This window comes from Lolium perenne, chromosome 4, assembly GCF_019359855.2.
Source record: "Lolium perenne isolate Kyuss_39 chromosome 4, Kyuss_2.0, whole genome shotgun sequence".
Lineage (NCBI taxonomy): Eukaryota > Viridiplantae > Streptophyta > Magnoliopsida > Poales > Poaceae > Lolium > Lolium perenne.
This window is the reverse complement of record NC_067247.2, coordinates 69,792,699-69,807,238: the sequence shown is the minus strand read 5'-3', so window position 1 is coordinate 69,807,238 and position 14,540 is coordinate 69,792,699. Positions and strand designations below refer to the sequence as shown.

The window sequence follows — 14,540 nt, the reverse complement described above, 5'->3', positions numbered from 1 at the left end:
AGACGACCTCAAGTTCCTCGTCGAAGGGGAGCTGATGAGCGAAAGCGAAGATGACCTCCACCCCTGGGCGAAACCCACCTCCTCCGACGAGGAGGAGGAAGAAGAAGAAGTAGAGGAAGAAGAGGAAAAGGAGGAGGACGATTCCTCCTCCCCCGCTGGGCATCCGCCGGCAAAGCGATTCCGCGCCTGGGCGGACAGCGAGGACGATGATGATGACGAGGAAGAAGAAGCTCCGGCCGAGGGCTGGGGCAGCAGCGACGAGGAACTCCCTGGAAGCAGCGCCGACGGCAGCGATGCCGACGACGAGGCCAGCGAGGACTAGTAGAGTAGGACTAGTAGCCCCTGAGCAATCGGCTCTTCTTTTGTTTTCCCCTTTTTGAGCAATCGGCTCTTCTTTTTGTAAAAAATCCCTCTTATTATGAAGAAGAACTTCTCAGCTGATTCGGTCCTTTCACCAAATTTACCGATTGCTAAAATAAGTCGACAAATTACGAGCCGATGGCAGCGCACCGGTCCTTGCCATGAAAAACACGAGCAGAACCAACTCTATTGTTTTTCCAAATGGTAATCTGTGGCCTGTCCGCAAGGGCAAAACTCAATTCCCCAAAGCGCCACTTGAACAGATCCAACCCACGGCCATACGAACCTCAGATGTCAATCACGCAGGTTCGCAACTGCAATGAATCCATGGGCAGTACCATCCAATGCCCACACTATGGTTTCCAGCCTGAAGGTGATCCTTAACTGCCCCTTACTGTCCGAACATAGCGCCTTGCTCCATCGTTTCGCAACAACAGAAACGGTTCTGACCCTGTAGATGATGACGACTTCCCCTTCAGCAGCTCTAGCAGTCTTCTACTGCAACAACTCAGAAGGTTATGATGCAGGGTCAGCCGACGACACTCCAATCGGCTTAACAGAGCATCTACCAGGCCAGCTGCCCCCCGAGCCTCAGTCAAGGCGAGACTAACGGTGAGGATACACATATTAAACAAAGAGCTTTGAGCTCAGGTAATCTGAGACAGCCACTATGCAGAGCCAGCCAAACTTGCCCCCCATTGATCGCCTTTCTTCTGCTGAAAGCCGATGTTGTAGACGAAACACCAACAGCTTAACGAGAAAGAGGCTGCCTTGCATGCCAAAACTGACGCTTCTGACAGTACCGCTGAACTGGCGCCAAGGGTTGGAAGTCCTCGAAGAGAAGGTTCGGGCACCAAAAATCGGCTCCTTGCAACTGAGGCAGCTCTCATTGTTCACCCCTCCGAGGAAGCAGAAGGCCTCACAGCTGAACTGGTCTTTGGTGAAAAATCCGTGTCTTGAACCCCCAGCAAGTAGATCCTGTGTAATTGTACTAGAGTCGATGGCTGTGCATCGGCTTTGTCTCTTAGTTCTAAAGTCGATGTCCGTGCATCGGCTATATATCGTGATGCTGATTTTTTTTTACTAGCCGATTTTTCTATCGGCCCCCAACATTTCACTGCACACATGTTCATCTGCACATGTTCATCTGATTAGGTGCCCCCCGAGCCGAATCTGTCAGGTAACTGCAGATATCGGCTCTGTAGTTAGCCAAAGCACTGTATTTGCACGTCGGCTCCGGTAGGACCAATGTTGAGTTTTCCTAACTCATCAGCCGACGTAAAACCGCTGCCCAGTAGATCGATGTTGAACACAAGCAGAACATGTGGCGAGGATAATTTTGGCCGATTGCTGGAATCGGCCTCCATATTGATCGAAGCGCTCAATGAAGGTTTTGCAATGTCCCTCCATATATCTTTGGGGCCGATCCCAAGGATCGGCCTCGCCACGTCTGTCCATAGGTTGGTTCTTGCTACACGGTCAGGCCGGTGGATAGGACCAGCCTAACCCCGTTCTTCGTCACGTCGATGCGCTCGCAGTCGTCCAAATTGATACCTGAGAGTGGCTCTTGGCCTGCTGTTTCCCAAGCGTTCATGCCGGCCGTTGAAATCTCGGCTGAGTCATCGGCCTGGATGACCTCTACTTCATCTCCATCCCACTGTATTACGCATTGGTGCATCGTGGAGGGAATGCAACAGTTGGCGTGGATCCAATCTCTTCCTAGCAGAACAGCATAGGTGCTCTTGCTATCGACGATGAAGAACGTCGTAGGGATGGTCTTCCTTCCTACGGTCAGATCCACGTTCAGAACACCTTGTGCGTCAGACGCTTGGCCGTTGAAATCGCTCAATGTCACGTTGGTCTTGATCAGATCCGAGCTAGAGCGTCCCAACCGACGTAGCATAGAGTATGGCATAATGTTGACTGCCGCTCCGGTGTCCACCAGCATCTTGTTGACAGGCCTCCCATCGATATAACCTCGCAAGTACAGGGCCTTCAGATGTCTGTAGCTTCTTTCTCGTGGCTTCTCAAAGATAACCGGCCGTGGGCCGCAGTCAAGTTGTGCCACAGGTGCCTCGTCTAATCCTGGAGCACTGAACTCCGTAGGAAGGATGAACACCATGTTTGTGCCAGCCGATGTTTCATCATCGGCTTTCCTTTGCTTGGGGCGCCACTCCATTTTTTTTGGTCGACCCTCTTCATCCAGGGTTCGCTGGATCTTCGCGGCCAGATCAGGCCGCGCCTTCCTTAGCGTGTGCAGGTATAACCTTTCGGCTTCCTCCAAGCCGCGCAGTCGCTGAACCCTACGCTTTTGGGAACGGCTGAGTCCATCAGGGCACCACCTTGGCCGGTGGTACCTGTCTTCTTCTTCTTCATCATCGTCTCCCAAATCCTCGAGATCTTCCACCCGAGGGGACTCAGCGTGCTTGTTCCGAGGTGGGAGAGGCCCTAGACGTTTGAACACAGACACGTTAGCTGCATCCTTCCTCTTCTGTCTACATTCTGGGCAGTTGCCGATTGTAGGCAATCGGCTCATTCCTGAATCCCAGCAGTGTCTGAAGAAGGGGCAGTCCCAGTGCCTATCCTCGCCGTCTTGCTCCCTCGATTTTTCCTTGGCACGACGCTCGTACTCCTCCTCATCGCGATCATGCCGACGATGTCTCCTGGCGTCCCTAGCCAGACGGTCTCTATCATCATCGTCACTGGATCGTCGGCGTTGGCTATATTGGCTCACATACTTGTTGAGGAGGTGATCAGAGAGAGGTCGCTGATATCTCACATTCCTTACTTCTCCCTCTGTGATGTAGCGCTTGCCATCGTGACGGAGCCGATCGCGTGGAGCGGCCTCCTCTGTGTCCTTGCTACGAGAGCAGCTGCCCTCGTCTCCATCCTTGCCAGAGTGGTGTCCAGGTCCTACCATGTTGATGTTGAACGAGAATCCTGGCTGGCAACCTTCAGGGTAAGTGCACTCCACCATGTTGACGGCGGGGAAGGGGTGGGTGTCGACCTTCATGGCGTACTGGTTAAAAATCAGACGTCTTTGTTCTATCGCCATTTGGATCTGCTGACGCCACACCCTGCAGTCGTTGGTGGCATGGGAGAATGAGTTATGCCATTTGCAGTATGGCTTTCCGTTCAGCTCCTGTACCGTGGGGATTTTGAGGCCTTCGGGTAACTTCAACTGCTTCTCCTTGAGTAAGAGGTCGAAGATTTGCTCAGTTTTAGTCACGTCAAAATCAAACCCTCTGGGCGGACCTGGTGGCTTAACCCATTTGCAAGACACGGGGGTTGCCCCCCGAATCCATTCAGCCACTGCTACTTCTTGATCTCCCGCAGAGCCTTCGTCTTCATCTGCCTCAACCAGGACTACCGCACGCTTGAATTTGTCCCTGTACAAGTCCGGTGGCGCCTGTTCATATAACGACAGCTTTCGAACCATGTGCGCCGCTGAAGGGTAGTCTGCTTGGGAGGCCATATCCTTGATTTGTGATGCAAGCCCCACCACAGCCAACTCGACCGTTTCCTTTTCAGTCACACGAGCCGAATAACATCGGTTCCTAAGATTTCGAAGCGCCGGACGTATTACGCCACGCTTTCTCCACGCTTCGACGTATTTGTGCTAGATCGGCAAGGCCGGACTCGGAAGCCTCCGAGTGATACCGCATGTGGAACTGTTCTTCCAATCAAGCTTCCAAGTCCGGATCGAGTCCGGTGGCAACGAAGTGTACCACCCGAAAGCCGATCCTGTGAGGGACTCGTGCGAAGAACCTCACACGTAGCTCATCTCGCCGAGATCGTGCCCGGTGTGCCAAATATCGGCTCACATGCTCGATGGAGCTGGAACCATCTGATCCATTGAACTTGGAGAAATCAGGGAGCCGATATTTGGGTGGTAGCGGGATCAATTCGTACTCGTTGGGGTACGGCTTGGAATAGCCGATTGTCCTCCTTTTCGGCACCATGCCGAACTGGTCTCTCAGGATGGTACTGATCTGATCCGCGGTGCTGGCTGCAGGAGTCGAACTCTGAAGATTCGCCGGAGTGGCATACTTAGCCAGCCACGCTTGCTTTTCCAGCTCTGAGCCAACTGCAGGAGCTGAGCTCTGGAGGTTTGTCGGAGTGGCATACTTAGCTAGCCACGTCTGCTTCTCAAGATCCGTTCCCGAAGTTCCTCCTGTTGTTCCAGAAGTCCCTGCTGTTGCGGCCTGGTTTGTGAGCGCCCGATTACCGCGATCGGCACGTATGTGCACGTGTATCCGTGAGGGATCTCCTTAGGCGCCTCGTACAAGAACTGGTAGTCACTAGGGTCACCACCGATCTTGTAGACGACGAATGCCGGTGAATTCGGCACTTCTGGTGCTGCCAACGTGAATGGCAGCGGTGGACGGGACTGGAGTGGCATCTCTCCTTGGTATGTCCCGAGAGCTGGTCCTGACGGAGAGTACTGGTGCCTCATGATTTCCTGGATCACCCGAAGAGCAACACGCTCCAAAGTGTTCACCAGGTTCTCAGAGTGGCGGTGCAGCGAGTGAGCCACCATGTAGTTAATCTCCTGACGCAGGGACCTGGTGCGTTCTTCTGACGGGGCGGATAGCTCTATTCCATCGAGCGCACCTTCAGGCGAGAACCCTTTCCACCTGATGCCATGTGAGCGGGTTCTGTGAAAGGAGCCGATGAGGTCGGCTTCGAGGATCGCTTTGACCTCGTCATACTTCTTCTTGAGCTCCTCGGTCCGATCCTCGTACGTGACTGGGGTGCCGTCCGCCATCTCAGATGTAGATGGCGATGTGGTTGATGTAGAAGATTGTCCCACTGGGCGTGCCAGAATGTGTTGCGGTCAGAAACCCACCGGCGAGCAACGACGGGCAACACAGGAGAGCCGGGAGCAACTTAGGGCTGCGGCTGGCCCTGGTCCCTCCGAGCGACGGCCCGCAAAGACTCCGGCACGCACGTCCGATGCTGGTGCAAGGGCGTGCCACCTGACCTATACCTGGTCAGGAAGGTGATGGAGATGCCTCGCTTAGTTTCCTGCATGGCATACACATAAACATTAAATACGAGCCTCGATCGGCTCTCAGCTTGTCCTGTGAATCGGCTCAAGGAGCCGATTCACCCATGATTCGCACGAGGTGTACGAATATATGGTGGTCCTGCTTGATCAAGATAAAGCTAAAATGATCTACGACGATTTAGGGTTTTCACCGCATAATCGGAACGTCCTACTCGTGATTGGGCCTCGCGGCTGCGCACGGTGATCGTAAGCCGATCCTAGACAGGGCCTAAAAACCAACACGAGGTTGATCCCCGGAACATCCTGTCTAGGGCTAGCAAACTACACCCTACGCTCCGCTGGATCCTCCAACCCTTTGTAAGGCCTAACTATGCAGATATTAAACTAATCCTTGAAGAACAAGGAGCAACCATAACGGATCGGATCTACTAAATAACGATCAAGCGGGGTGCCGCCCCTACGCCTAAGATAGGCGTAAGGGCGGCTAGATGTCTAAGGGTTGCACGGCGATAGCATATGATACGAAGAACAATGCTAACCCTAACGCATCTAAGATAACTACGTTGCTCGCCATCAAAAAGGCTTCAGTACGAGCAACGCATGAACGACGAATAAACTTGTACTGCCTAGATCGCAAGATGCGATCTAGGCAGCATGATGCTTACCCGGAAGAAACCCTCGAGACAAGGGAGTTGGTGATGCGCCTAGATTGGTTTGTGGTGAACGTGATTGTTGTTTATTTCATAAACCCTAGATACATATTTATAGTCCGTAGACTTTCTAACGTGGGAATAATCCCACCGTGCACGAAACAAACTCTAACTAACCGACACGTATCCTACTATATTACAGATACACGGGCAAACTAGCCCAAACTTTGCGTAACAGGCCGATTCACGTATTTCTTCCATGTATATTCTTCAAGTCCATCTTGATCGCGGCCCACCTCTGACTCGGTCAAATTCTGGTGATAACAGCTGGTAGGGGGCGACATGCTCTTACAGGTGGACATCGACGACAGCCACGACGTTGCAGCATGGTGGCAGGGCTAACTGAGTTCGGTTGGCCTAACAAGCCCTCCTGCTACCTATGGTCCGCGATATCCTCTGGCGATCCAGGATGGATCTCCTCCTAGTGGTTACGGCACGGCCGGAGGCCTATCCGGGCTTTTGAGCTTAGAGCTAGCTATCGATGGTTGGTGAGTGCGACCGGCGGGTAGCACAACTTCGGTTGCCTTCTGCGCTTACTCCCTCCATCCACAAATAAGTGTACATGCGGGTTTTTCAAGACAAATTATGAAGTAAAGTAAAAAAATACATTGGGAACATGCATCTCTCCTCCTTAAATTTTTCACCTCCAATAAGCTAAGTGCATGTAAAAAACAAGAAGAATATGTGCTTAGTACTATTGAGTTTGATTTCCGTGCGATGAGAGAGAATCAATTAAAGTGCATTGAAAAGATAGGAGTACACTCTTTTGTGAACAAAGTTTAGGACTAGATGTCCACTTATTTGAGGACGGAGGGAGTATGCTGTTAACATGTGGTTCTACATTGCCACCGTACCATGCTCCACCGTTCTCGTAGTGAGCTACCCTCCACTCCTTAGTCACAAGCGCGTGGAATCCGGGGTGGTGGCCTTGCTAGGTGGACTCAACGGGTGTTTCTACCGTGAGCGACATCTTGGTGGTGATGGCCTTCCTCTTAGGTTGTTTGGTGGTGAGAAGAAGGTGACGAGAGATCATAGAGTTGACGGTGTGGTGTACTGGCTTCTCTCGGACCGCATTCTAGAGCCAGGTCTTGAAGACACCGGGTGGTCGAGATATCAGGTGTGTGCGAAGATTTTTTCGGGCAAAAGCTCTGCGTTTTGACACCAATGCAATGACTCATGTGGGTGTCGTAACCCTCTTAAGAGCGTCGTTGTGGCTCTGGGTGGAACCCTTGACCTTGGGGTCTCGATGACCGCATCATGTGCATCATTACCCTCTTGAGGGCGTCGTTGCGGAGTTCCGATCCTCCACGTTCTAGTTTCGATGGAAAGTTTTGGTCCCTTGTGTACGTTTTTCTATTTATCTTCGGTTTGCTTTGTAAGTGGCTCTCTTCATTACCTTGTATTAATTAGGCCGTGTACGGCTTTATTTATTAAGAGTGGCAAAATCTTGTTTCAAGGAAGTACTTTGATTCAAATGCTTAAAAAATGGTACTCTTTTTCTATGAAGAAAACTACGGTTTTGCCATGCATTTAAGTGAAAATAAGAAGATCACTCGAGATTATGTTCATCCTACATTAACACCTCAAAAGTTAGCTAGGAAAAACTTTGTCACACTCTAGAAAGGCCACAACATTTACAAGCTAGTCAATCTGAAAAAACAAATGACTCATATTTGATCGTACAAGTTTAGGTGCTCAGGTTGACACGGCAGAGTTTAACTTTGAGGTAGAAGAAGAAGAGGGGCTGAAGCACCTCTTGTCTGATGCGGCAGCCGCACGAACCACGCATGAGCGAAATATGAGCGAAACATGAGTTACAGTTCGAATCAGGAGCAGCCACCACTAGGTGGGCAGAAGCAAGCACCTCAGTGTGCAATTGTGCAACTGTCCCGACGTCACAGTTCATCAGCTTCCCCTGCAGAGAACACATCAATAACTATTATAACCCATAGTGGCAGAGGAAGATAACGCGTGGGAGGTTCACTTATATATTGAGTGTGTAGCTCAATCTTATTCTTCAGCAGTTTGGAGCCACAGTAGCACTTCAACAGAGTAAGATCTGATCTGCTATACAAATTCGTCGCCCCTGCAGTCATGCACCGCATGTGGGGGCATTATTGAAGCTCGTCGTTGAGGTCCTTGCTGCTGAGGGGACTGGACTCAGGAGTTAGGAGGACAACGAAGCGTACGCACGGCCGGGGGAGGTGCTACGCTACTGCTCCCGTCTTCCTCGACGACGGAGGCACGTGGAACATCGGCCGACGACCGCGTCACCATGTCCATCTCTATTCCCCAACCCATCTACAGGCGATGAGATCCTCGAAGAGTACCTCCTTAGATCTTCTCCTCGTGCTGCTTCGAGGCGAGGCGGAGGTCGATGGATACGATGGCGGCAGCAGGGGCCGCATCACCGAGGAAGGCTGTGAAGACCGTACGGCAGCTGTGTGGCCAGGAGATCGCCGCCGTGAAAGAGGACGACAACACATCGCCGCGCTCGCACGGTATCTCAATGACCTGAGCGGATATGCTGTGACAACGAAAAGGGTGATAAATTACAGATTTCTACACTACTTAAATCTACACTACTTAAAAAGGAGGAACCTGTTCCTTATTCTGCCAATACGTCAATCCTTGGTCGTCGTTCCGTCCATCCCATCGCTGCACATTTTGCAGTTTAGCCCCTAACGACTTGAGAAATTGACCAGCAGTCCAAATGTCCTTCGTTCCCAACTCCAGGAAACCCTCGCGCAGCCCCCACTCCTCCCTCACGCGTCGCGCACCGCCGCCTCTTGGAGAGTGGAGACCCCTCCTCTCCAGCGCTCACCGGCGACCTCTCCTGCGCCAACCTCCTCCGTCTGTTCCCTGTCCCAACAGGCTCGCCGGAGATTGCCGCCATGGAGACGCTGGCCAGCGCCATGCGCCGCGACAACCGCCGCTTCAAGGCATCGTCCTCCTCCACCACCTCCTCCTCTGCCGGAAGGATCCCCCTCGTCATGGCCTTCCTCTCCTGCCTCGCTTGGCTCTACGTTGCGGGCCGGTACGCTCGCGCCCTCCCCAGATCCCGATCGCTCCTCTGTTCCTCGACTTAGAAGTTCTGATATCTTTGCGATTCGTTCGCAGGCTATGGCAGGATGCGCAGACTCGGGCGATCCTGTCCGGCCTCCTCGAGAAGAGCTCCGGCAATGTGTGGATCTCTCCTTCCCCGCTCGGCCCACCTCTCGCTTTTTCTCTATTTTTTTTCCTGACGGCGGCGCTTAATTGCAGCTCCCCAAGGCGGTCTCGGTGGACGACAAGTTGAGGAATCTCGGATGCACGTAATTTCTCGGTTCCCTGCTGAGGTTTTCCTGTATGGCTTTGCCACGTTTTCTGATTCGTTGATTCGAAATGTGTTGTTGGTGGCAGTGAGATCGGGAGGAAGATCGCCGAGGCGGAGATGGACCTCACCAAGGCGAAGAGCGAGGGGTACTTGTGGGGGAACGGGACTGGTACTACAGCTTCCGACAAGAAGAAGCTGCTTGGGAACACCACATGCCGCCTCCGCGACGTGACGCCACCGTCGACGCCCCAGAGCCCCATGCTTTCCAAGATCCGCCTCTCGCTGGCGGCCGCCAGCAGCACCCCAACCCATGGCGCCTGTGAGGACGAGGCTGGGCGTCATCCCTCTGGACAACCCATGGCGCCTGTGCGGATGATGGCCGGCCGGCCTGCCGCGGTGGCACACGTGACCTCACACGAAGCCGCCGCAGAGCCTCCGGCCTCACACGAAGTCGCCGCAGAACCGCCGCGGAGCCGCTGGCGCCCTACAACTGACCTGACGTCGACCTGGACCACGCGAACATGAAACCAAGTTCCAATCGACCTGCCATCTCCACTGTCCCCGCCGTTCGTCGCCGGAAATTTCGAGGGTTAACCAGTTTCGTAGTACAGCTTCAGATTCATGCCTATAGATCGTAGCACTGCATCAGATTCACCCCTTCTTTCTCCTTAAATTTAGCGACTAATTTAGTTTCGTAGTACTGCTTCATATTCATGCATATACTGATGTAGATGTGGATGTCATAGTACTGCTTCAGATTCACCCTAGCTTTTCTCTAGACATTAAGCAACTAATTTTTTATTTAGTAGTTTCGTAGTTGTACTGCTTTCAGATTCATGCCTATAGTCGAATAGCCATTGCGAATTGTGCCAAAACAGTCGTACCAAGTAAGGTTTTCAACATGCCTGTATGTCAATATGCATGTTTTCCACATATTTTGTATATGTTACCTGTAGAAGTAGAAGGTTGGTTGTGTTTTTTTATTGGAGGTATCATGGATTTTTGGTAGACAAGGTAGTTATGTCTATAAATTTTTATTGAAGGTATCATGGACTCTTGTCAACGTGTTTATATTGGCATTAGGCATTTTCATAACATTTAAAGTAGCTTTCCATCAGTGATCATGCTTTATTTTAGAATTAACATTTAAATAGTCTCTTATCTGAATATTGGATTTGGATCATGATGCTGTTGCACTGAGAAATACTTTGGATCCTAACTGTCGAAAGGATGTACATATTGCAATTTGCAACTACTGGCTTTGAATGTTAAATTTTCTTCTATTGCTGTGAAGTGTATAGAACTACATGTAAGTTAGAGACATGGACTACCAGTTGTGCCTCCCTGTGATCTACTTCCTCCATCTGCCGATATAAGTCTTTTTTTTTTGGTTTCTCTCAATCCACAGTGCAAGCTGCATATTTCTTATTCATGTATTAATTGATTCCTTTAAGTTGGAAAGAAAATGATGTTTTCTGATGTTTACCAGTGACCACTGAGCAGTAACAATGCCCGTGCAAACTTCCTATACATTGATAAACTATATCTTGTCTTTTTTAAGCTTTGATTTTTGATTCAGTCTGAAGCACGTTCTATTGTGTGGAGTAGAATTAAATTGTTCACTTTGGATGTTGTTCACTTACAATCAGGTAGTTTGTTCGGAATAAAGCAGAAGAATTAAATTGTTCACTTTGGATTTTGTTAGTTGATCCTTTGTACAAACCGTATGTCTTATGCAAAGTGAGGGACTCACGGTCGGTTTTGATTTTCTGAATATGCAAGGCAGGAAGAAGGCTGCTATGCTTTGGATGATTTCTGAAGATGAAGAATAAATTGTATTGTCGATGTCGGTTGTTTTACTGGTGCGAGTTGAGGAGTCGGAGGCCCTTGTAATCCTTTTGATACTATGAATCTCCAGTGATAAAAGCAGCAAAAGGTGAGATTCCATCCAATGTAACACCAGGTTTGTACATATTCATAATGTATCATCACTCATCAGATTCCAACCTGTTATTATTCGAGCCAAAAGAGGTATCAATCTGTTGTAGTATTGCTGTTATTCAATTGCCTAAATCTCTACCCCTTATAATTTTTGGGTGCAGATCCTAATTGACAAGAATACTGTGTTATGCAAGTCTATGTGTATGTGTACTTTTTGGATTAGAGGTAAGTGATACTCTGCTTTGACTTTATTTACCCATGCTTGCATATTTCACATGCTATTCATGTCTCCTGTTTAAGTTGATAAATCTGTTTGGCCAAGCTGTGTGGTAGAAATGGATTACTTGTTGTGCGTTCGAGCATGCCGCTGAACAACAGGTTTGTTGTAGGATTGAACTCAATTATTAATTTTATATTATCAGTCATAATATTTAATTTTGGATCATTAGTGTTGATTTTTTCTGAAGAATTGTACTAGATCAACAGTTTTAATTTAGATCACATTTACGTGGTGAATGTTATAGCCCTTCTGTTTATATTTGTAAATTTTTAAATTGTTCATGTGACTCGCTGGAACTCGGTTCCTCTATGCTCCACTCAAAGTAACGGGATTTACATGATACAACCACACATGCCTTTATTTTTTCCCCTCTTCCATTTCCCTTTTTCTCCTCTACCTACAACAACAAGATTTGTCCATGGTGATTGGTGATGAACCTGCCCAACATAAAGCAGCACCATGCGCGTGCTCTCTTTATCCACCACCGATGGAAGAGCGACTACATGCAGCGGCAACCATATGGTTCTAGCCTTTGACCACAGTACGTGGTCGAGAGAACACAGCTCCTTCCCCGCCAAGTCCGGCCAGATCTTTTCGAACTGCATCTAGCACAACCACCACGACAAAGGACGCTTGTCAATCTCGGTAGACCTAGACGACTCCTAGCGTGTGGTGTTTGATACGTCCAATTTGCATCACTATTTTATATCATAATTTGCTGTTATTCATTGATATATTTCATATTGGGACACAATACTTATGTTATTTCATCTATTTTGCATGTTTCATCATTATTGGAGGATCGAACACCGGAGCCAGGATTCTGCTGGAAAAAGCACCGTCAGAACGCAATATTTCGGAAGATCAACTCTGGAAGGAAATTATACCGAAAATCCTATTTTTCAAGATGACGAAGGAAGCCAGGAGGAGGAGCCAGGAGCAGCCAGGGTGGGCCCACACCCTAGGGCGGCGCGGCCCAGGCCCTGGCCGCGCCGGCCTATGGTCTGGGGGGCCCACACCCCTTTTCGCCTCCTTTTCTTCGCCAAACCCTTAGTCCCAAAAGCCTAAGCCACAGAGGGTACCTCGCGAAGAGTTACAGCCGCCTCTGCGGGGCGGAGAACACCAGAGAGAAAAGAGCTCTCCGGCGGGCAGGAATCCGCCGGGGAAATTCCCTCCGGGAGGGGGAAATCGACGCCATCGTCACCGTCATCGAGCTGGACATCATCGCCATCACCATCATCATCATCTCCACCATCATCACCGCCGTCATCACCGCTGGACACCGTCACCGCCGTAGCAATTTGGGTTTGATCTTGATTGTTTGATAGGGGAAACTCTCCCGGTATCGATTCCTACTTGTTGTTGATGCTATTGAGTGAAACCATTGAACCAAGTTTATGTTCAGATTGTTATTCATCATCATATCACCTCTGATCATGTTCCGTATGATGTCTTGTGAGTAGTTCGTTTAGTTCTTGAGGACATGGGTGAAGTCTAAATGTTAGTAGTGAACTATGGTTGAGTAATATTCAATGGTGTGATATTTAAGTTGTGGTGTTATTCTTCTAGTGGTGTCATGTGAACGTCGACTACATGACACTTCACCATTTATGGGCCTAGGGGAATGCATCTTGTACTCGTTTGCCAATTGCGGGGTTGCCGGAGTGACAGAAACCTAAACCCCCGTTGGTATATCGATGCAGGAGGGATCGCAGGATCTCAGAGTTTAAGGCTGTGGTTAGATTTAATTCTTAATTACTTTCTTGTAGTTGCGGATGCTTGCAAGGGGTATAATCACAAGTATGTATTAGTCCTAGGAAGGGCGGTACATTAGCATAGGTTCACCCACACAACACTTATCATAACAATGAAGATTATTTAGCCGTATGTAGCGAAAGCACTAGACTAAAATCCCGTGTGTCCTCGAGAACGTTTGGTCATTATAAGTAAACAAACCGGCTTGTCCTTTGTGCTAAAAAGGATTGGGCCACTCGCTGCAATTATTACTCTCGCACTTTACATACTCGTACTTTATTCAACCGTTACATCAAAACCCCCGAATACTTGTCTGTGAGCATTTACGGTGAATCCTTCATCGAAACCGCTTGTCAACACCTTCTCGCTCCTCGTTGGGATCGACATTCTTACTTATCGAAGATACTACGATACACCCCCTATACTTGTGGGTCATCAAGACTATTTTCGGCGCCGTTGCCGGGGAGTGAAGCGCTATTGGTAAGTGGAATTGGTAAGGAAAACCTTTCTTGTTGTGCTGATTTTATTTCTCTCGTCTGCTATAAGTCATTATGGACAGATCTTCTCTTCAATTTCTATTTGGGAAATCTACTACTACTGCAACGGTAGTGGATGAGGCGCCAGGTGAGGAAGTGATACCATATAAAATACCTATGAAAATTATTGAACGTGTTATGGATAACCGCTATGAAGGGGATGGAACTGTCCATCCTGGTGATCATTTACTGTTTTTGCATGAATTATGCGGGTTATTCAAATGTGCAGGTATTGCTATGGATGAAGTGAGGAAGAAACTATTCTCTTTGTCGCTGTCCGGTAAGGCGGCGCATTGGTATAAATTACTGGATAATGGGGATTCTCTTGAATGGAATGATATTGTGCCCCGGTTTTATTCTAAATTCTATCCTCCAAGTGAAATTCATAAGGATCGGAATCGCATATATAATTTTTGGCCTCATGATGGAGAGAGTATTGCCCAAGCTTGGGGGAGATTGAAGTCTTTAATGCTCAAATGCCCCATTCATGAGCTTCCTGGTAATGTTATTATTGATAATTTCTATGCAAGACTTTCTTTTCAAGACAAGACCTTGCTGGATACTTCTTGTTCGGGATCATTTACACGCAACAAAGAAGAGTTTAAAAGGGACCTTCTTGATCGGATCCAAG

General features: G+C 49.2%; 1 protein-coding gene across 1 annotated transcript; it reads left to right on the top strand.

Annotated features, from left to right (window-relative positions):
- Positions 1–8,838: 8,838 nt before the first annotated feature.
- On the top strand, positions 8,839–9,937 carry LOC127348427 (uncharacterized). The gene is made up of 4 exons (XM_051374458.2): positions 8,839–9,118; positions 9,202–9,265; positions 9,346–9,395; positions 9,484–9,937. Exons 1-4 carry the CDS (start codon positions 8,976–8,978, stop codon positions 9,920–9,922), a joined length of 696 nt encoding a protein of 231 aa, XP_051230418.1. The 5' UTR covers positions 8,839–8,975; the 3' UTR covers positions 9,923–9,937.
- Positions 9,938–14,540: the final 4,603 nt, after the last annotated feature.